The 23,623-nt window shown below is 46.0% G+C and overlaps 1 protein-coding gene across 1 annotated transcript in view; it reads right to left on the reverse strand.

The window, feature by feature from the left end:
* Positions 1–23,623, reverse strand: part of sema3bl (sema domain, immunoglobulin domain (Ig), short basic domain, secreted, (semaphorin) 3bl) — a 60,196-nt gene that overhangs the window by 15,204 nt on the left and 21,369 nt on the right. Inside the window, exons 2-9 of the mRNA XM_084186799.1 lie at positions 19,610–19,770; positions 16,318–16,380; positions 10,956–11,075; positions 6,857–6,947; positions 5,174–5,290; positions 4,865–5,007; positions 213–327; positions 46–115 (exon numbers count right to left, since the gene is read on the reverse strand). Coding sequence (XP_084042925.1) covers positions 46–115; positions 213–327; positions 4,865–5,007; positions 5,174–5,290; positions 6,857–6,947; positions 10,956–11,075; positions 16,318–16,380; positions 19,610–19,770 — 880 coding nt within the window. The remainder of the gene's footprint in view (positions 1–45; positions 116–212; positions 328–4,864; positions 5,008–5,173; positions 5,291–6,856; positions 6,948–10,955; positions 11,076–16,317; positions 16,381–19,609; positions 19,771–23,623) is intronic.

Below are 23,623 nucleotides of genomic sequence, written 5' to 3' on the forward strand. Positions count from 1 at the left end.
TCATAGACGGAGATATGGACGTGTGTAACCATGTGTGGAGCTCACCTGATGGTGCTGAAGATGGCATAAACATCTGGGTTCTTCTCATCCTTGCCTCTGAGCAGGAAAACATCCTCTGTGATACAAAATAGAAGAGTTATTGAGTAATTTTGTGAATGTGCTCAGGTTTTGTGCCTGCAAGCATAAATTATTTGTGTGTGTGTGTGTCTCACCCAGCTCGTCGAAGTGTGTGTCGATGCCATGAGGCCCAGGTACAGAACACACCAGTCTGGCCTTGATGAAGGTGCTCCATTTATTCACCAGAACTCTCTGTCCACCTGCATCATTCTATAGAGGACACAGACAACACACCACCACCATCATCACCACCATCACTATAATCACCATAACATCGCAATCATACAAACACACCACCACCATCACCACCACCACCACCATAATCACCATAACATCGCAATCATACAAACACACCACCACCATCATCACCACCATCACTATAACATCTCAATCATACAGACAACACACCACCACCACCATCATATCTCAATCATACAGACAACACACCACCACCATCATCACCCCCATCACATCTCAATCATACAGACAACACACCACCACCATCATCACCCCCATCACATCTCAATCATACAGACAACACACCACCACCCCCATCACATCTCAATCATACAGACAACACACCACCACCACCATCACATCTCAATCATACAGACAACACACCACCACCATCATCACCCCCATCACATCTCAATCATACAGACAACACACCACCACCCCCATCACATCTCAATCATACAGACAACACACCACCACCACCATCACATCTCAATCATACAGACAACACACCACCACCATCATCACATCTCAATCATACAGACAACACACCACCACCATCATCACATCTCAATCATACAGACAACACACCACCACCATCATCACATCTCAATCATACAGACAACACACCACCACCCCCATCACATCTCAATCATACAGACAACACACCACCACCCCCATCACATCTCAATCATACAGACAACACACCACCACCCCCATCACATCTCAATCATACAGACAACACACCACCACCCCCATCACATCTCAATCATACAGACAACACACCACCACCACCATCACATCTCAATCATACAGACAACACACCACCACCCCCATCACATCTCAATCATACAGACAACACACCACCACCACCATCACATCTCAATCATACAGACAACACACCACCACCATCATCACCCCCATCACATCTCAATCATACAGACAACACACCACCACCACCATCACATCTCAATCATACAGACAACACACACACTATCCAAAAGGGGGAGGGAGGGAGAGAGGAAGAGATGGCTCACACTGACTAGACATACAGTATAATTGTCAACACGAGACAAACAGAGTTTATCAGTTACACCCAAACAAAGAATAACCATTATCTATACGGCAGCAGACTACCTGTAGTATACATTCATGCAAAAACACAAGCGAGCATAGAAGTACATAGCTAACTAACTCTGTCTGTCTTCTCCCGTGGGAAAGTTGTCTAGTAAACTCTTCTATAACCATGCACTGGACACTGGGGAGACAGAGAGCACGGGTTATGGAGATGTAATCATATGAGCTTTTCTTCTCCTCCGTACTGTATTACAGTGTATTGTTGTAGAGCTAGCATACAGGCAGCGTACAGACAGACAGGGTCGTTTAATAGACACCAGGGCTGTGTAAGCTGTCTGGGATCAGATCATTGCTTTCTTGGCAGGATGTGGTCCTGTTCTGGTGGAACTGATAATAACAGGCAGTGTTTAACAATGCCTTGGGGAGGGATATACAGGAAGAAATACACTATATGTATGGAGAGAGATTTGGGGGGGACTGTGGGGACTGTGTGTTTGTGTGTGTGAGAACCATATACTTGTAAGTGTGAGCATAGGAATGTTATACTATAAATTGCCTAGACTCTAAAGCAGAATGCGAGTCTCTTGGGGAAACCTGTAGTCAGCTGTGTTGTGTGTGTGTGAGTGTGTGTCAGAAGGGATGTACGACTGTGTGAGAGAGATTGGAGGTATGCACACTCTGACGCTCATACCAGAGCACATCCAACAGCTGTGTGTGTGTGTGGAGAAAGAAAGACACCAATTGTTGGGGAATGTCAGCACTCTCCAGCCCGCCCACCAAACGCTTGTCTCTGTGGCCTGGCTAAACCATTATAAGCACATCTCCCCGTAACTAAACGTTAAACTCTCACTATGTCAGGGCTGAAGCCCCACTGTGGAAATAACTCAGAGCCATGATCCAGTTCCCAAGCCCCAGATCATGATGTGGTCTAAGATGGGGTGAAGACTCAACTGACCTGGGGGGTCCTGGAGAGTGAACTATCAAATCAAAATGTATTTGTCACATGCACCGAATACAACAGGTGTAGGCTTTACCGTGAAATGCTTACTTACGAGCCCTTTCCCAACAATACAGAGTTCAAAAGTAAGGGAAAATTTCAAAATTAAAATAGTAACAATAAAATTAAAATAACAAGGCTGTATACAAGGAGTACCGGTACCGAGTCAATGTGCAGGGGTACGAGGTAGTTGAGGTAATATCTACATGTAGGTAGGGGTAAAAGTGACTAGGCAATCAGGATAGATAATAAACAGAGTAGCAGCAGCGTAAGTGAAGAGTGTGAAAGTGTGTCTGTGTGTGGCATCAATATGCATGTGTGTGTGGTGTGAAAGTGTGTGTTGGAGTTTCAGTGTAGTATGTGTGAGTGTGTGGGTAGAGTCCAGTACATAGAGCCAGTGCAAGAGGGTCAGTGGGGAAGAAAAAGGGGGTCAATGCAAATAGTCCGGGTAGACATTTGATTAACTGTTCAGCTGTCTTATAGCTTGGTAGAAGCCTGGTGTAGAGGTCCTGGATGGCACGGAGCTCAGCCCCAGTGATGTACTGGGCCATACGCACTACCCTCTGTAGCGCCTTACGGTCAGATGCCAAGCAGTTGCCATAGTGCAGCTGTATAACTTTTTGAGGGTCTGAGGGCCCATGACCAATCTTTTCAGACTCATGAGGGGGAAGAGGCGTTGTCGTGCCTTCTTCACGACTGTGTTAGTGTGTTTGGACTGTTACAGGCTTTGGTTTTTCAATTTATGTTTTGAGGTTGGACTTTAGCACGTATAGCTCGTTAGCACGTAGGGCGCACCATTGGTATCACCTCGTCAGTCAGTATGTGTTACCCCTGTGCTGGTTGCCATCTCGTTAGTGTGAAGGCGTTTCACCTGTGCTGGCCCAGGTGCTATTTAAGAGTGGCTGGCCCAGTGCTCCAGTTGTCTTGATAAATGCGGAGGGTTAACACCTTTAGTCGGCGCTCCATATTTTGATTATTTTTTAAACATTCCTTTGTCTGATTTCATTTTGCTCCACCTTTTTGGTTTGCTTCCTGTCTTTGAGTTGGTGTGGGGTTTTTCTTTTGTTTGCCTCTTCTTAGGCACATTTAGTGGGCGCTCATGGTGGGTGTCTTTTAGGTTCCAGTTGTTGTTACTAGTCAACTTTCAGTGGACACACCCATGAGTGTCTTACAGAACCCCTGCTAAAACCACACCTGTTTTGTGTAGTTGTTGTCAGTGACTCTTTGTTAGTTCCCCCTTCTGTTTGAGTGACATTATTTGGTTTTCTAGCTGGGGAACGTAGCAGGACCATGATAGGTCCTTAGTGATGTAGACCCCAAGGAACTTCAAGCTCTCGACCCACTCCACTACAGCCCTGTCGATATGAATGGGGGCATGCTCGGCCCTCCGTTTCCTGTAGTCCACGATCAGCTCCTTTGTCTTGCTGACGTTGAGGGAGAGGTTGTTGTCCTGGCACCACACTGCCAGGTCTCTGACCTCCTCCCTATAAGCCTCATCATCATCGGTGATCAGGCTTACTACCGTTGTCAGTAGTAGGCAAACTTAATGATGGTGTTGGAGTCGGCCGCAGCCACGCAGTCTCTGGTGAACAGACAGTACAGGAGGGGACTAAGCACGCACCCCTGAGGGGCTCCCGTGTTGAGGGTCAGCGTGGCAGATGTGTTGTTGCCAACCCTCTCCACCTGGGAGTGGCCCGTCAGGAAGTCCAGGATCCAGTTGCAGAAGGTGTTCAGTCCCAGGGTCCTTAGCTTAGTGATGAGCTTGGAGGGCACTATGGTGTTGAACGCTGAGCTGTAGTCAATAAACAGCATTCTCACGTAGGACTTTATTTTGTCCATTTGGGCAAGGGCAGTGTGGAGTGCAATAGAGATTGCGTCATCTGTGGATCTGTTGGGGCAGTATGCGATTTGGAGTGGGTCCAGGGTGTCTGGGATGATGGTGTTGATGTGAGCCATGACCAGCCTTTCAAAGCATTTCATGGCTACATATGTGAGTGCTACGGGGCGATAGTCATTTAGACCGGTTACCTTGATGTTCTTGGGCACAGGGACTATGGTGGTCTGCTTGAAACATGTAGGTATTACAGACTGGGTCAGGTAGAGGTTGAAAATGTCAGTTAAGACACTTGCCAGCTGGTCAGCGCATGCTCTGGCCCTGTGGCTTTATAAATGTTAACCTGTTTAAAGGTCTTACTTACATCGGTTACGGAGAGCGTGATCACACAGTCAACCAGAACAGCTGGTGCTCTCATGCATGGTTCAGTGTTACTTGCCTCGAAGCGAGGATAGAAGCCACCAGTGTCAGTGTTGGAGTCAATGAGAGAGCTTTCCACAGATCCAGATTCACCTTGGCTTCACGTAACCTGTTAGCTTAACTGAACCAACACAGGGTTTGTCTGTGGGATGAGTTAAGTGTAACTGTATGTATACTTCTCTTACCGCACACACTCGTCCTACGCGGGTGTGGATGGCCCCCTCTCTGTTCCCGGCCTCCATGGCCTTCTCCGTGAAGAAGAAGTACACCTTGTCATTGTCACGATCATCATTATCAGGGATGAGGTGGGCCGCAACAAACTTAGGATCTGGAGAGAGGTAAGAAGAGAGAGCGGGGAGTCAGTGAGAAAGAAAAATAAAGATGAAAAAAGTAGTGTCTATAGAAGCTGTAAGAACCAAGTGATATAGAATAGGTGGGTATTGGTTTGAGGTGTGTATTCAGTGTGGGTGGTGAGTACAGTACAGTTATTGTACCATGCAGCAGTCTCTGGTCCGTCTCAGTCCTCATGGTGGAGCGACCTCCCAGACTACGGAAGATTACTGAGTCTCTACCCAGGAAATCTGCAGTCAGCCCTGTGTACAGCTCCCCACCTGGGAACATACAGAGGAAAGGATGGAGGGAGAGAAGGAAAGAGGAGGGGATAGGGAGACAGTATGAGGATGAGGAAATACGGGATGGCAGGGGAAGAATGTAATGATGAAAGGGATGCAACATTTGCAAATATAGTAGACCAATTCTGAAACACTACCCCCTCCTGAACACCCAAAACCACATGTCCTGCATCCCTAGAGAAGGTTCATAGACTGGACAGAGATCAGATCAACTGTCTGTAACAGTATCTCCCATTGAATCAGACAGCATTTCCAACTGAACTAGTATCAGATTAAATGCTATCCCTGCTCTACATGACAAAGAGCTCAGGTCATGCTCCCAACAAGACTATCTTCATCTAAAGTGGCCGTGTCATAGCTCCCTCAGCCCTGTCATCACTTCACTGACTAAGGATTGGCGCGCCTGTGTGTGCGCACACGTGTGTGTGTGTGTGTGTGTGTGTGTGTGTGTGTGTCTATGGCTCCAATGATTGTATCCCAACCAAGGAGCTGAATTATAATAGCAGTTAGCTGTACAGAGACAGTGGGGTTGCTTTACACCCCTGAGTATGCACAAACAGATCATCAGTCTGGCCTAGTTCCACAGCATTTTGAGCAGTGTGATTAATGCAGACTCTGGCCCCACTGAAAGGCAATGGCTTATTTTAATAGCTGATCCCAGAGATAGGGGAGATGCAGAGATACGTCAGAGGGATGCGTGTGTGTGAGGAGACGGAGAGGAGAGGGAATAAGGGTTACTGACCTCCATGTCCTCCTCCTGCCAAAGAGCTCTCTTTACTGATATGACACACTGGCCATGACAAATACGCTCTGTCTTCCCCCTCTCTCTCTATCTTTTTCTCCCTCTCCGTCTCGCCTTCTCTTTCTCTCTATTCTCTATTTTTTTCATCCCATCTCTCTCTTTCTCTCTCTCTCCATCTGCCTGATTAATCTATCCATTGCGACCTCTGAAATTAAACATTTGACAGCAGTTACTCCTTAAACATGATTCAGAATGAATAGAGGATAATAGATATGTGTGATTCAAAGGTCTAGAACATGTACGCAATTTGTATCTATGTGTGTGTGGGTCTATGTTTATTATGTTTTTCCATGTTAGCTTTATACAGTGTATGTGAGTGAGCATTAGTGGAATATTACTTTTTTTGTGTAGGGTTGTTTGTATGTATATCAGTGAATCAGTCCAATCTTCTTTTGTGTATCAGTGTGCTCAAGGATAGACTGCTGGGCCTTTGGCCGTCCCTGTGTGTCTGCCTGCCAGATCCAATGCATTTTGGGACAGATCCTGGAGTTTTGGAGTTCAGCCACAGAGTGGACCGGGGCGGGGTGGGAAGACACACACACACACAAACACACACTTTTCAACACTGCGACTTCTAGAGTTGCATGTTGATGCAATAAATATGACTTATTTCACAAGCTAAATGTCGAATGACAACAAGAGAGGAACACCTACAGTGTATCTCACAGAATCAGAAACCTCTTCCGGCTGTCGTGTTGAGATAAACATACTGGACTAATAAAGACACAGAGTACAGGACCTACCAATTAAGGTGCTAGCGAAGGGGAGGCTGGGGTCGTGAGGAACCTTCCCCCGTCCGTTCCCCACATTGGTAGGGTCTATGGTGAAAACATGCTGTTCAGGGGAAAGAAAGAGAAAACATGGGGTTAGGAAAAATCCAGATATCACATATCATTAAAATATTAGATAAGAAGTGTAATAGTCACATGTACAGGGTTGTAAGTTCAATTACAGCGTACAGTGTAATTCTTAAGAAAATCGTATGATTTTAATGTTTTCCTTTATGCGCCCTAAGGGCAATTACTGAACTCATTGTAAATATTTTTACATTTACATACAGTACGTCACTCTAATACATTTAATTAAATAGAACACTTAATTGAATGTATCTCTATGCCCTAATACAGTAGTGACTCTTTGACTGTAGTGATGTCATCAGTGAGGGACAGGAGTAACAGGGGGTAACACAGTGAGTGTGGAAAGACAGACAGGATGACCTCCAAGTGAATCAGGACCCAGATGAATGTCCTCTCTGTGAACTATCCACAGTCTCCACATTTGGGTATCAATTCCCAGTGCAGACAATGAGGCATTGTGGTTCTCTGGTTGAATGACTGTACACACTGCCACGTGGGACACCATGACATGGAAGTCAGTAGAATAAAAATACACTTAATAACGCTACGCCCACCAGTATGATTAAAATAACGCCGTTTTTCCTTGATTTTATGGCCCTTTCCAGTAAGTGCCCTTTCCTTGGCTTTGAATCACACAGGGATTCCCAGTGGAACTAGGACCTTTCCAGCTATAGTGGCACTCTCAGTGAGGAGAGAGGAGGAAGTAAGGTTCAAGGTTGGCTTTGATTTCCACAATGTCTCTTTCTATGATTTCTGCTGTATGTCAGGGCTTTGACCTCTAGAAAAGGTCACTATCATCAGTACAGTAACCAGTGCTATATATGGGACGGTCCCAGGATATCTAGTGGGTAAGCAAAGGCCACAGTGATTCTCTCTCTCTCTCTCTCTCTCTCTCTCTCTCTCTCTCTCTCTCTCTCTCTCTCTCTCTCTCTCTCTCTCTCTCTCTCTCTCTCTCTCTCTCTCCGCAGAGAGAAAGGACAGGCCCTTTTGGCAAGCAGTACAGGGTCTCTGCTGTTTCTCTCTCAGTGAGCTAAATAGCAGCAGACACACCAGATGTTACCTCGCCCTGGGCTGTGTAACTCTCTGGACTGCACACATAAAGTACACAGTACCGTATACACACATGCACACGCACAGACACTAACCTCCTTTTTATAAAATCAACCTAGTAACATTAGTTATCATGATCAGATCAATCAGCATGAATTCCACTTATACCTCGCCTCTGCTTTGTGAATCTCCATAGTTCAATCTCACTCATCTTTTTCACATAATCAGCTCTCAAAACTCTTTTACTTTCAATCCTCTAAAAAAAATACATGTTTTGGCTATACCTCATTTGTCATCCTTACAGCACCCCTCTACTCTCTTTACTTTACCACTCCTCTTTTGCCTCTCAATCCCCCCTATCTCTCTCTCTCTCTCCCTCTGTCTCATTCCCTCCCTCACTCTCTCTCTCTACTTCATCCATCTCTCCCTCCCCACCCCCCTTTCTCTCTCTACTCCCTCCCTTCCTCTCTTTCTCCTCCTGGCTAGTCTCTCTCAGATCCAGTCTCTCTGTGGTAACTCTGTGTTGAGCAAGGGGACAGGCGCTAGTTGTGTCTGCTGTTGTTCTCTAGTCAGCCTTTCCAAACAGCCCAGCAACCCCACTACCAAGCCTGGGCCACTGACATGACTACTGGCACACACACACACACACCACAGGAGGTTGGTGGGACCTTAATTGGGGAGGACGGGCTCGTGGTAATGGCTGGAGCGGAATAGATGGAATGGTATCAAAACCATCTTAAACATATGGTTTCCATTATGAGCCGTCCTCCCCCAGGAGCCTCCACTGCCACACACACGCTAGTTTTAAGACCGCAGGACTTTATTGATAAAAAATGTTTCTTGTTGTTTCTCTTATCCATTCATATTTTATATGCTCATGGATTTCAGTTTGTATTGTCTGCTATATTAGTGTAATAAAAAAACGTCAAAACACACGCTAAGCTGCTCTCTCTCTGCTCCTCAGATCCATGTGTCGGTTTCCATCCTCCATCCCTCTATCTTTCTTCTCTCCTTCTCTTTCTCTAAGCAGATATCCACCTCTGTCTGCGCCCACAACCTTTTCAAACTCCTTCCCTCATCCTTTCCAGCTTGCTTCTTCTCTCACGATCTTGTCATTTCTCTCTCTAAGGCAAGACAGCCTCAGAAAGATGCACTCTGTCCTCTCTTCTCTCTGTCCATCCCTAACATTACCCAGCACCACAGTCATAACAGGAAAGAGACAGAAACAGAGCAATAGAGAGATAGAAGCGAAAGGTAACGAGATGAATACAAAGATACATTATTTCTAGAAGTGACCCTGACTGTGACCGTGCCCCCTCTCTCATGATGTCCTTATGATAACAAACAGGTCTGTGTGTGTGTGTGTGTGTGTGTGTATATGTGTGTTTGTGTGTGGAAGAGGCTGGAACCTCTAGATGTTGCCTCCACTATTGGGGTTTATTTTCCTTGCGTGGGCAGTGTGTGTGTCACCAGTGCCAGTCCTCCAAGGTGGGAGTCCATACCACCCTACGGCAGACAGCGCCACGGGCAACCCTCCATTTATTTAACCAGTCACTAACTCATTTAGGAACACACGTCTGTTTGCTTTCCCTCGGGATCATGAACCTTTGGGCCGGGCTGTGGGTGGGATGACCTTTGACAGGGTGTTTCATCTCTGTTCCAGGCCTCCCCAGGACAGGTGTGCAGTCAGCTGCCTTCCGTCTCCCCTCAGTAGTGCTCAGACTAGAGATAGGGGGGGTCCTACTCTTAAACATATATACATATAACATGACCCACAGTCAATTCACACCTTAATACACTGTATCCATCTGCCAACACACACAGGCACAGAGAGACATAGACACACATACGCACAAGCATGCACACACACACACACACACACTATGCTGCTCTACTCTTGTCAGAGGCAGCACAGCGCTAAGGCAGTAACTAAGACCTAAATGCTTTTTATGGAGTGTCATAAAACATAGGCCCAACTCACACAGAGGATGATGAATGTAGAGAGAGGGCCAACATGGCAGAACAGACAACCCTCCCCACAGTTGACGCAGCAGCCCCCATCCTAACTACCAACACACACACACGCACACACAAACTAAGACCCCCAATATGACCAACACAGACAGACCACCCTTCCACTCCCTGTCTATAGCTATACCCTCCCTGTCTCGTATCACACCTTGTTGGTTCCACAACCACCTTCCCCCAACTTTAATAGCTGGCACCCTCACCAACCCTCCATGCCCAGTGCCTCCCCTCCTCATGCCCAGTCCGACCCCCTCCTGCTGGTGAGGCACGTGGGCACTGTGTGCAGCTTTGTGGGTTTTCACCACATACAGGCCTCTACAGAGGGCCTGGCAGCAGGGCCCCGCTGGGCAGCTGTATGCTGGAGCACAACCCTGGGCCCTGTGTCCTCAGCCTGGAGCTCTGAGCCTGGAGCCAGAGCACTGAATGTTTCTGATGGCCACAGCCTGCTGCCTCTTTCTGTATACACTGTCTCAGAGAGAGAGAGAGAGAGAGACCACTGTGTTCACAGACTGGACACAATAAGACAGTATCAGGTATCAAATACTATACAATGGAGACAGACAGACAATCCATAGGGAGTAGTTGGTGCTGCCATGATCACAATACTACAGCTTTACAATGAGGTGAGTAGACTGAAGCAGCAAAATGAATGGGAGTCAATGGGAGTAACATCAGCATAGGAACAGAGTTTTCTAACAGACCAGACAGCCTCATCTGATTACTGGCTGCTGAAGGAGAGAGTATGTAGAGCAAAACCAGGGTGACTCATCTGTCAGAGCCTGTGTGTGTGTGTGTGTGTGTGTGTGTGTGTGTGTGTGTGTGTGTGTGTGTGTGTGTGTGTGTGTGTGTGTGTGTGTGTGTGTGTGTGTGTGTGTGTGTGATGCAATGCAATGCAGTGGGGTCTTACCTCTCCGCGGTGGCCCACGTACACATAGGCACACATGGGCTGGAAGGCACCCGTACCACAGGCCAGCAGGTGGGTGCGGTTATAGGGCTGCAGCAGGCGCACAAAGTTGGCACACTCCGTCTGTGAACACACACACACAGGTTAAATAAATCAAAATACACATTACAACATCCAATTTCTGACAATTTTGTGTAGAATAAAAATATTTCTTAACAAAGCCCATTGATTCCACATGTTAGCAATAAGGGCCAAGAACAAGAGTTAAAAAAATTAAAAACAATAAACTTCAACAAATGCTGGGCTTCCCAGATCTTTCCCACAGCCAAAGACAGGGCCACAGGGAGGGATCAGGCAACAGACAGAAGAGAAGGAGAAAGACGGAGAGCTAGAGAGAGCGAGGGAGAGAATAAGAGAGGGGAGACAGAGAGCCAAAGAAGAGAGAAAAAGGAAGATAGAGATCTAGAGACAGAATGAGAGAGGAATGAGAGCGGAATATAATCCTGGAGCCCTCAGGAAGAGCAGGGCACAGATGTATCCTTTTCTTGAAGTATCACAATAGAAGCTGAGGAGTGGTGTCACAGTGACCAACAGGAAACAAGCCAAGAGTGTCACTGCCCTAGGGTGACAGGGTCAAACTCATCCACTTAGCCACTGTGTTTGTGTGTGTGTGTGTGTGTGTTTGTGCATGCGTGTGTGTGTGACTACTAATATTATACATTGAGCGTAACAAACATTCTGAACATGACATAGACTGACCAGGTGAATCCAGGTGAAAGTTATGATCCCTTATTGATGTAACCTGTTAAATCCACTTCAATCAGTGTAGATGAAGGGGAGGAGACACGTTACAAAATGTGCCTTTGAACAGGGTATGGTAGAAGGTGCCAGGCGCACCGGTTTGAGTGTGTCAAGAACTGCAACGCTGCTGGGTTTTTCAAGCTCAACAGTTTCCCGTTTGTATCAAGAATGGTCCAGCACCCAAAGGACATCCAGCCAACTTGACACAACTGTGGAAGCATTGGAGTCAACATGGGCCAGCATCCCTGTGGAACGCTTTCGACACCTTGTAGAGTCCATGCCCCAACGAATTGAGGCTGATCGAGAGCAAAATGGGGTGCAACTCAATATTAGGAAGGTGTTCCTAATGTTTTGTACACCCACTATACAGTATATTGGAGGTTTGGAGTGAAGCCAGGTGTGCTTTGTATCTATCAGCCAAACATGACTCAGCTCTCCTTCCTGTCCAGACTGTAGCTGCACACAGGCACGCACACACACTCCTCACGTACACAGACACACACACACACTCCTCTTTACTCCTCTCAGGTTTTAATTACCCAACCTCTCTTCACCTCCCACCATCCCTCTCTCCTCTCCTCTCCTGCTCTGGAAGAGTACAGAGGATAGGCAGAGGTGAGGTGGTCTGTAGAAATAGATTCTAGACTGGTCCCAGTGGAGAGAAGCAGCCTCCTGCCCCTGTCTCCTCTGTGTTCCTAATGTTTTGTACACTCAGTGTATAAACTGTTTACTAATGAGTTAGACGAGTGACAGATCCTTTGTAATGTATTTTTCCATAATATTGAGTGTGTAACAGACAGGCGGGGTGGTAGGGTAATACCATCAGGCCTCAGGTGTTTATACTGAGGGAGGGAGCCATCTTGTTCCAGTGTAAACCTCATGCATTCACTGGAGAGCAATCAGTGCTGTTAACACTAACAGGAAATCAAGACCACCGCTGAGGGAAACACACACACATTCACACACAGGCGCGCATAGAGAGAAAGACACACACAAACCCTCAAACGGGCGTACAGCTGTGCACACACACTGGAAGACACACATGGATGCAAGCACACACGCACACACACCCACACAAAGAGGCATTTCAAAGCTGTTTTGGAAAAAGCAGGATGCTTCAGTCTGTCCAAGTCTCTGTGGTCCACACAGCTGGAGCTACATGGAGAAGAGAGAGCATAGAAGCAGTGTGCTGAGGAGAGGACCAGATGAGCAGACTACGGATGTGAACATTGATAACTGAGACAGACACACAACACAATCCCACAACCACACCAGCTCCCACACAAGTGGTAGACACAAGCGTAGGCGTCAAATGCACTATAAGACGTGCTCAACTCCTAAAGTTTGGTTGCTTTAGCCCAGCAGTAGTTGTTCATATCAGTAAGCTTAGACATAAGCCTAGGGCATTCCACAGTGTCAGTCTGCAGATCTGTCCTTGGAATCAGAGCACTGGGATGCCAGTAGAGTTTTGGTTTGTAGATGATTAACTTTTTAAAGCAAGTCACTTCCATGTTTGTACCCATGGGTAAGACTGTACCCATTAATGAACATAGAGGAATGTTTCCTCTGGCAGTGCTGGATAATGCCAGGGCACTGTGCCAAATGGCACCAAGCTGAATTTCCAGCTCCCTGATGCATGAAGTCTCAGAGTCTCACAAAGTTCTTCAAAAGTCTCCTACAATTCTTTAAACATTCAAATCTCTCCTCCATCCACTCTCCCGAACCCATAGCCCTGTAGTCCCTGTTTTGTGATTGTCTGGTTCCTGCTGAAGGAGGGGCTATGGGACGTCTATATCTGCTGGGGGTAATGAAATCAGGGGTCATGGGGTTGCGACATGTGAGGAAGGCCATCATAAAGCAAACACGTTAGGTGTTAGCCAGGGGTCAACCAGCGGGGTCACACAGCCCCATTAAATAGCCGGTTCCCCTCCATTCGCCAGTCAATAAAAGACCCTCACACACACACCTCTATCTCCCATCCCCATCCTCATCCTCCCACAGTCAAGGGAAGGAAGTAGTATGCACATCCTACAGCTCCAAGACACAGACACATTCTGTATAAGGGAAGGAGACAGATTGCGACTACCAGCCCAGTAGCCTTGCAGTGTTTTTCTATTGAGAGGTCACTGTAGCAGAACGCTGAATGGGTGCAACAATAGAGACACAACCCGGTCCGGCTTTAAAACCAGCCGGGCTGTCCAGTCAGTGCCAACGCCAGCTTCGCTCCATGGTGTTTGTTTAATGGGAGGTCTCCTTGTCCAACACTGCCTAACAAAGTTAGAGAGGGAGGAAGGGAATGCTCTGTCCTCGCTCATCCGCCAGCTGGCATAGGCAGTCAGGGCACATTCAGAACACACACACACATTTAAGTGTCCATCTGTGCCGGAAAGACCTGCTCTGACTCTGTACACACTCACATGTCCCTGTACTCACTGGATTAACTTCAGTCCACAGTAAGGGTTGTGAACCAAGCCTTTCTCTCTGCCAAAAACACAATCAAGGCCATTTCAACCAATCAAACCAACACCTATGCCTTGACTTGACTTTTCACCTTTTGACATTGCCTGGGGTTTTGTCTAGCAGCGGGGAAAGGTGCAAACAGAGCACTGGGTGAGTGTGTCTGAGTCTTTGTCAGGTAGAGAATAGTGGCAGAGAGGGCACCAATGACCCTTCACTGAGCCCAGAGACAACGACACAACTGGGCCTGTCCACTGAGCATACAGTCCTCAAAACAGGGGACCACCCCATCTTACAGAGGGTAAACAGGGTACCACCCCATCTTACAGAGGGTAAACAGGGGACCACCCCATTTTACAGAGGGTAAACAGGGGACCACCCCATCTTACAGAGGGTAAACAGGGGACCACCCCATCTTACAGAGGGTAAACAGGGGACCACCCCATCTTAAAGAGGGTAAACAGGGGACCACCCCATCTTACAGAGGGTAAACAGTGGACCACCCCATCTTACAGAGGGTAAATAGGGGACCACCCCATCTTACAGAGAGTAAACAGGGGACCACCCCATCTTACAGAGGGTAAACAGGGGACAACCCCATCTTACAGAGGGTAAACAATACATACAGCACCTGAAAGCCTTTCTCATGGAGTCCCTAGCCTCAGAGGGCACTGGGGTGGAGGTGGCGGGTTATATTCCATTTGGGAGGAACTAGAGGTGTGAAGTGTTACAGATGTGACCCTGTACACACACTCCCAGCAGACACACACACACACACACACACTGCTCTCTGCCTTCACCTCCACCTCCCAGCCCAGTCATTGTTAACCCATCTAAGGCTGTATAGTGAGGCTATGGCGTACACACACTCGAAGGCATGGTAACAACCACACACACCCACACACTGTGTGGCCTCATGGGTCCAATGGGCCTGGAGTCATTACCATGGTCACACTCCCTAATAAGGAGAACACACTCACCTCTGCTGTCCACAGGGAGAGTGATGCTAGACACTAGACTAGACACATGGGCCCCTCTTCCTCTCAGAAACAATGTATCTCCAACAACAGATTCAGTCCAGGCCTCTGTCTGTTTAAAAGAATGATGGAGAGGACAAGAACCAAGTCCACTTGAACTGTGGTCTGAATGAGTCTGATGGTAAGTGAGTGCTGCTGGGGCGCATGGGTGTGTCTCCAGGGCTATGGAGGGGAGCTTAAACACACACACACCCCACGGTTCCCTCGGCAGAGGTTAGATTGAGTTACCGTGGACCCAACTTTAACGCATTACGACTGCTCCTGAACACAGGATCACATACCTCATACGGGAGGAGGAAACGCGTAATAACTCCTGATATTAGAAACCCCTCCTCACCTGCCACTTCAAACGACACAGTTACCTATAGGGCCAGTGTTGACGCCCAATGGGTCGTCTTAAACTTCCCTCCAACCCCCCTCCACATCCAGAGAGACAGATTAGTCCTGTTTTACAGACCAAACCACCTAACCCAGACCAGGGCGGTTTCACTTTCTGTCATTAGCCAAGGCTTAGGGGACAGAAGATATTAAACATGGAAGCGCAAATGTCTTTAGAGTATTTGACTGGGGAGTGAGGGGCAGTTTCTATATGGGCAGTCTTCTTAAGATGTCATTACTGGTGTTTATTGTGTTGGAACCCGGCTCTGGACACCTCAGCCATGTGGGAGGGGCTATTACTAGATAAGGAAAGACTCCCTATCTCATTCACTGGGCTGTTAAACAACTTCACTGTACCCAGGAATGGAGGAATGGATAGATAAGGGGATGGTGGGATGGTGCATGGGACTATGGTTGTAGCCTGTAGGATATAGGGAAAGGGAGTGTTGACACAGTAAGCCAACCGTCGACATGGATTTGCTGGTTAGATTCCTGATAACATGATCCAGATGTGGCGTTGTAGAATGTACAGTACAGTCAGTAAGGTGACTAGAACGTTGATGTCTAGAGTGGATGATAGAGCAGGTGGATAGGCTAGGCAGGTGGAAACCATGGATGTGACATTATTAGAGTAAATAGGAAGTAGAGAGGCCACCTCAGAGGTGGACTGGTCTGACTGAGCTGTCACTCACCTGAGAATCCTTCCCTCTCTGGACACATTCATCTCTGTTACCAGGCAATGGAGGCCAGTAGATCTACAACGAGAGAGAGAGAGAGAGAGAGAGAGAGAGAGAGAGAGAGAGAGAGAGAGAGAGAGAGAGAGAGAGAGAGAGAGAGAGAGAGAGAGAGAGAGAGAGAGAGAGAGAGAGAGAGAGAGAGAGAGAGAGAGAGAGAGAGAGAGAGAGAGAGAGAGAGAGAGAGAGAGAGAGAGAGAGAGAGAGAGAGAGAGAGAGAGAGAGAGAGAGAGAGAGAGCGAGAGAGCGAGAGAGCGAGAGAGCGAGAGAGCGAGAGAGCGAGAGAGAGAGAGAGAGAGATAAATCACCTCATAACATTGCAACATTGTACACTGCCTAAACCACAATATAACAACAGGCAATTAGAGCATGAGAGCGTTTTTGGCCACAGTTTATACAATTAAGACCTACTAGATCACATATGAAACCAAGTCCGTATCTCCCACACAATCATCAATGGGCTAATCAGTGCTAATTGATGTGGGTGGGTCTAACATGAAACTATAATCCTAGTCTAGTCATTTAGGCCGTGGGATTAATTGACGGTGTGTTCTATATCATCAATATCCAAGACTGTATTTGGAAAGCCCCTCTTTGGCCATTGGCACCATCAGATACTCTGTTGTGTATTACTGACTCACAGAAGGCTATCTGAAACAATGGCTCTTTTGTGTGTCTCATGTAAAAGCTTATTTTGCATATACAGAATACCAACAAAGCAAGGAAACCGTAACTTTTTGTGACAATGTGCATGCGTGTCCATCTGCAATTGTGTCCATGCATATTTGTGTCTGTGCTTACGTGCATGTACATGCGTGATCCTACATAATTGTGCATGCATGGCCATTCATCTTAAGAGAGAAAGCAGAGCCTGATACATGTGCTTTTCTGTAACACAGCTTGTCATATCATAAGTGAATGTTACAGAAAGCATTAGGGCTGCCTCTATATCACACTTTATTGCTTTATCGAGCCTGTCTGGAACTGAACCACTATTAATCATTGCCTGCCTGCCTGCCTGAAACATGCCCTTTTATGGTCTGAACCACAGAATCAGCCAATCTGCACTATAATACTACTATTCCTTGCCTGGATTCACATAGGAAGTACTGTGGTCATCATGTTCTATTTGTCTCTATAACTCCTTCCCTCTCTTTAACCATCCTGACATGTTAGTCATCATCACCAATTGCAGGATAAAGTTTCCCATAGGTCTAGACACTGATTTGGTCAGCTTGAGTTTCTGTGCCTAAGGGCAACTTCTTACCAGAGCTTGGTTGTCAGCGCACTGATTAACTTCCTTTTCCTGTTTGGCTCAGTAGTGTCATCCATTGGCCGGAATGCCCAGGCACCAGCCAATCATAACAAGCCCTGACAAACCCTTGCATGAGCTAGCCAATCAAGGACCTTACTGTGGCATGCATCAAGTAGATCCATAACATACTAAACTACACACAGACCGTATGTTTAAGTCTACTCTTATCTAGTTTCTAGTATGAGTGAAACTAGGGAGAAATGTTGCCAGATAAGGTCTTGACCCAGTCCATGTCCAGAGGGCAGGTGCCCTTAGGTGCTGGAAAGTGGGAACACATCTGGCAACCTCATTGACTAGCCCATTTTACCACAGAAGGTTACACCCAACCTTTATAGCAACAGTTCACACCCAAAAGTCACTGTCAGTCAAGACAGACCTATAATAGATACAAAGCCAGGCTCTTAAAGAATATGAAAGCCAAAGGCACTGGAACCAATGAAAGAGCCTTTGTTAAGAACCGATCACATTTATGGCAACATAAAACAAGTTTGGTTTTACACACAAACACTCCTCAAAAACTAAAGGTCTATATCGAGCTGCAATCATTTCTGTTTAGAGTAAAATATTTACATGTTCATGTGGCACATTTACATAGGCATGTGTTTGTTTTATTTCTGCCATTGTCATTACCATTAAGACTGTATTGAAACAGTTCAAACACTTCCCAAATATGATATGCCAGAGTGGCTGTTGAAGCTCTTAAGAAGTGGCGTTGGGCAGTGGGCTGTGGGCAGTGAGCTGTGGGCAGTTTACAGGCCAACCTGGTCTCTGTGACCTCATCTCTCCAACTCATCCATGTTTGTTTCTCCCTGTCAAAGACGAGTGGGCCCAGCCAGACTGAGCCTACAAGTATAGACATTACCAATAGTGAGTTGACTTTCTAAATGGAGTCTAACAGTAAACTGGTACATAGCAGGTTAAGTCTCATATACAGAGGTGAGGAGGGAGGAGCAGAGGGCTTAGTCTATGATGGAGGACTAGAGTGAAGGAGAGATAGAGGGGGATTTAAGAATTCTAGAGGGAATGATATGTGAGGTAGAGGAGGAGGCTGGAGAAACCTGGGGCCAGGGTTAAGCCCTCCCTCCCTCCTTCCCTCTTTCTCAATCTCTCTTTCTCGCTCTGCTAACCTATCAGGTGGGAAACCACAGAGACCTGATAAGAAGAGACCAGCTTAGCGTAAACTCTAGACCAGGATAAGTGTGACACACACAGGAGGCTGTATATCACAGGGCGAACAAGGACAGACAGACAGACAGACAGACAGACAGACAGACAGACAGACAGACAGACAGACAGACAGACAGACAGACAGACAGACAGACAGACAGACAGACAGACAGACAGAGACACACATACAGACTGAGACACACAGACAGACAGACAGACAGACAGAGACACACATACAGACTGAGACACACAGACAGACACACACACACACACACACACACCGCTCAAGCAGTGATTCCAACCAACTCAAACTGTTAACTTGTTAATCTCTACAGGGATTAAGATAGGAATTACAAAATTGGAGCTGGATTAAAGAGTGGAGTGATGATTTAGAGACATTTAATGTTGGTGGTCCTGTGTGGCCCAGTTGGTAGAGCATGGCACTTGCAATGCCAGGGTTGTGGGTTTGATTCCCACAGGGGACCAGTACAAAAAAGTATGATGTATGCACTCACTACTGTAAATCGCTCTGGATAAGAGCATCTGCTAAATGACTATAATGGAAATGTAAAATGGAGTCCTGGTGAGAGGTACATGTTCATGCCACCCTAGTCAGCAGCTCAAACAACAACACTAACTCAATGGGGGAGTTTAGGAATAATTATTTATGTGGGGTTTATTGTACATGAGTTGGCAAGTATGGGGAGGGATGTAAACTCCCCCATTGGCCTATATGTACAGCATGTATTACATGGAACGTGAACTCACCTCTTTGGTGTCAAGGTTGGTATGGTCCAGTCTCAGGGAGTAGAGGACGTCTTTGCCCCCCAGGAACAGGCGGTCATGGTACTCATCCAGAAACACAGTGCTCAGAGAAAGCTGACCGTGGTGACCACTGAAGATAGAGGACCGGTTGGTGGCCACAAGGTCTGTGGGAGGAGGAGGGGAAGGAGGTTTGATGGATGGATAAAGAGAAGAACAGAGTTAGCATGTGAAGATAAATAAACCCAGTGGAAAACTAATAAAAGCATCAATATGCAGTGGGTCAAGGAGGTCTCTGCCACTATCTTCTGTATACCACTCCTACCTTGTCACAACTGATTGGCTCAAACGCATTAAGAAGGAAATAAATTCCACAAATTAACTTTTAACAAGGCACACCTGTTAATTGAAATACATTCCAGGTGACTACCTCATGAAGCTGGTTGAGAGAATGCCAAGAGTGTGCAAAGCTGTCATCAAGGCAAAGGGTGGCTACTTTGAAGAATCTCAAATATAAAATATATTTTGATTTGTTTAACACTTTTTTGGTTACTACATGATTCCATATGTGTTATTTCATAGTTTTGATGTCTTCACTATTATTCTACAATGTAGAAAATAGTAAAAATAAAGAAAAACCCTTGGATGAGTAGGTGTGTCCAAACTTTTGACTGGTACTGTACTACTGTATGTTTATAGGATGTCCTACACCTGTAATACACATTAGTTGCAGAAAGAATTATCCGGAATGATGGACTGACGGGCTTGACAGTGAACACGCTACTCTGAGGTACACCACCCATCAACACATACGCATGCACGCTCGCACGCGCACACACAAAAACACACACACTAAAAACAAATGGTTCTATATAGTGCCAAATAAGGGTTATTTGGCTTGTAACCATAGCGGGACCCTTTTTGGTGCTATATGGAACCTTGTTTTGAAGGTTTTATAAATAACCATAAAAAAATGTTTCTATATAGCACCAAAAAAAGGATTCCGCTACGGTTACAACCCTTTTTGGGGCTATATAGAACCCTTTTTATATGGTTCTTTATAGAACCTTTATGGAAGGTTCTTTGTAGAACCATACAGGGTTTTTAATTCTAGATAAATAGCCATATTATATTGTTACAACTCCATAGGTGTTATTATTGTGTCTATTAACAAGTATGCTAGCTCTGGAACAGCTGAGGTTCCCTGTGCAGAAAATTAAGAACTTTGTCAACTGTTCTCAATTGACACAACACCATACGTGAGTCTTTCACAAGACACCATCACTGGCCATAGTCACTTACAGTACATTCTGAAAGTATTCAAACCCTACGTTACAGCCTTATTCTAAACAAATATTTATATTTTTTATCCTCATCAATCTACACACAATACCCCATAATGACAAAACTAAAACAGTTTTTTAGAAATGTTTGCAAATGTATTTAAAAAATGGAAATATCACATTTACATAAGTATTCAGCCCCTTTACTCAGTGTGTGTGTGTGTGTGTGTGTGTGTGTGTGTGTGTGTGTGTGTGTGTGTGTGTGTGTGTGAGTGTGTGTGTGTGTGTGTGTGTGTGTGTGTATGTGTGTTTGCCTCTGTGTGTGCAGCCAGGTCACCCGTGATACAAGTCAATGTTCGACGTCCATCCATGTCTGAGGACATTGGGAGATGACGTGGAAACCGGCCACTACGGGCAACAGTGAGCGCTGTTACCGTCAAGCAGGTTTCTGTTTTGCTAGGGCGTTTTGGACAGAGATGGCCGTAAGCATCTACCTCTGGTACCAAAGGTTGCATGTTCAAATCCAGCGATAGAAAGTTGTTTTTTAGAATTTTGTTTTAAGCCTATCCCAAACCTTAACCCTTACCTTAACCATTCAGGGTTAATACCAAACCTTAACATTTCGGAGTTAATGCCTAAACTGTGTGTGGGGTGTGTGTGTGTCTCTCTCTGTGTATCTCGTGGGGACCTAAAGCCCAGACCTCTGTAGGGCCCCACTGATGGACATGGTGTCGCTGGGTACAGAGTGGCCCTTGTGCATCACTCAGCGAACACTGAGGAGTGCTGAGTGACAGGGGCTCATCTCTCAGCGTGTGTGTGTGTGTGTGTGTGTGTGTGTGTGTGTGTGTGTGTGTGTGTGCTGAAATGTAGAGAGACTCAGTAGAGAAGTGTAGAAGGTGACAGTGGAGTGATGACAGATATGCAGAGAGAACAATAAACCTCATATACACTGATGGATATCATACAACCTCTATGCGTTGGTCTACCCAAGTACATAAACACTATTACAGCTTTTTAACAGCAAACTAAACACACATACACACACACAAACACCCAAACAGTTAGCCCTCATCACCATAATTAACTGTGGAAAGCAGTGGAGAACACTTTACACTTTACAGTGTTTTTCCTCTCATATATTTCCTAATTGGGAATAAAATGTATATGAATGGAAAAGCTGAGGTGGCACGAGTCAGACCCAACCCCTTTAATTGGAATCCGATGAAAGAATCGCTATGGCAGAAGCCAAACAATAGGGCTGCCTGTTATTAAGACCTTATAAAGGTTATTTGAAGCCTTTTCCATTTCAAAGACTAAGCCTACCTCTCAACAGAACACACCCTGAGGTACTACTGACTCAGCAGACAGACATACGGATGGACGGACAGACTGGAGATATGACTCACAGACACAAAGACAGGTCCTGCAGATATGAGCATAAACAGAGAGAGAGGGGGGGGGGGGGTACTGACATACATTCCTAACAGACAGGGAAGCACAGTGATAAGTACAGATGAGGGCCACAAGGCAACAGGTGACATATACAGTACCAGTCAAAAGTTTGGACACACCTACTCATTCAAGGGTTTTTCTTTATTTTTACTATTTTCTACATTGTAGAATAATAGTGGAGACATCAAAACTATGAAATAACACATATGGAATCATGTAGTAACCAAAAAAGTATTAAACAAATCAGAACATATTTTATTTCGTAGATTCTTCAAAGTAGACACCCTTTGCCTTGATGACAGCTTTGCACACTCTTGGCATTCTCTCAACCACCTTCATGAGTAATGCTTTTCCAACAGTCTTGAAGGAGTTCCCACATATGCTGAGCACTTGTTGGCTGCTTTTCCTTCACTCTGCGGTCCAACTCATCCCAAACCATCTCAATTGGGTTGAGGTCGGGTGATTGTGGAGGCCAGGTCATCTGATGCAGCACTCAATCACTCTCATTCTTGGTCAAATAGCCCTTGCACAGCCTGGAGCTGGGTTTTGGGTCATTGTCCTGTTGGAAAACAAATGATAGTCCCACTAAGCATAAACCAGATGGCGTATCGCTGCAGAATGCTGTGGTAGCCATGCTGGTTAAGTGTGCCTTGAATTCTAAATAAATCACTGACAATGTCACCAGCAAAGCACCCCCTCACCATCACACCTCCTCCTCCATGCTTCAGGGTGGGAACAACACATGCAGAGATCATCCGTTCACCTACTCTGCATCTCACAAAGACACAGCGGTTGGAACCAAAAACCTCAAATTCGGACTCATCATACCAAAGGACAGATTTCCACCGGTCTAATGTCCGTTGCTCATGTTTCTTGGCACAAGCAAGTCTCTTCTTCTTATTGGTGTCCTTTAGTAGTGGTTTCTTTGCAGCAATTCGATCATGAAGGCCTGATTCATGCAGTCTCCTCTGAACAGTTGATGTTGAGATGTGTCTGTTACTTGAACTCTGTGAAGCATTTCTTTGGGCTGCAATCTGAGGTGCAGTTAACTCTAATGAACTTATCCTCTGCAGCAGAGGTAATTCTGGGTCTTCCTTTCCTGTGGCGGTCCTCATGAGAGTCAGTTTCATCATTTCGCTTGATGTTTTTTGCGACTGCACTTGAAGAAACTTTGAAAGTTCTTGAAATTTTCAGGCTTGACTGACCTTCATGTCTTCAAGTAAAGATGGACTGTCGTTTCTCTTTGCTTTTTTGAGCTGTTCTTGCCATAATATGGACTTGGTGT

Source organism: Coregonus lavaretus (genome assembly GCF_964263955.1).
Source record: "Coregonus lavaretus genome assembly, chromosome: 22".
NCBI lineage: Eukaryota > Metazoa > Chordata > Actinopteri > Salmoniformes > Salmonidae > Coregonus > Coregonus lavaretus.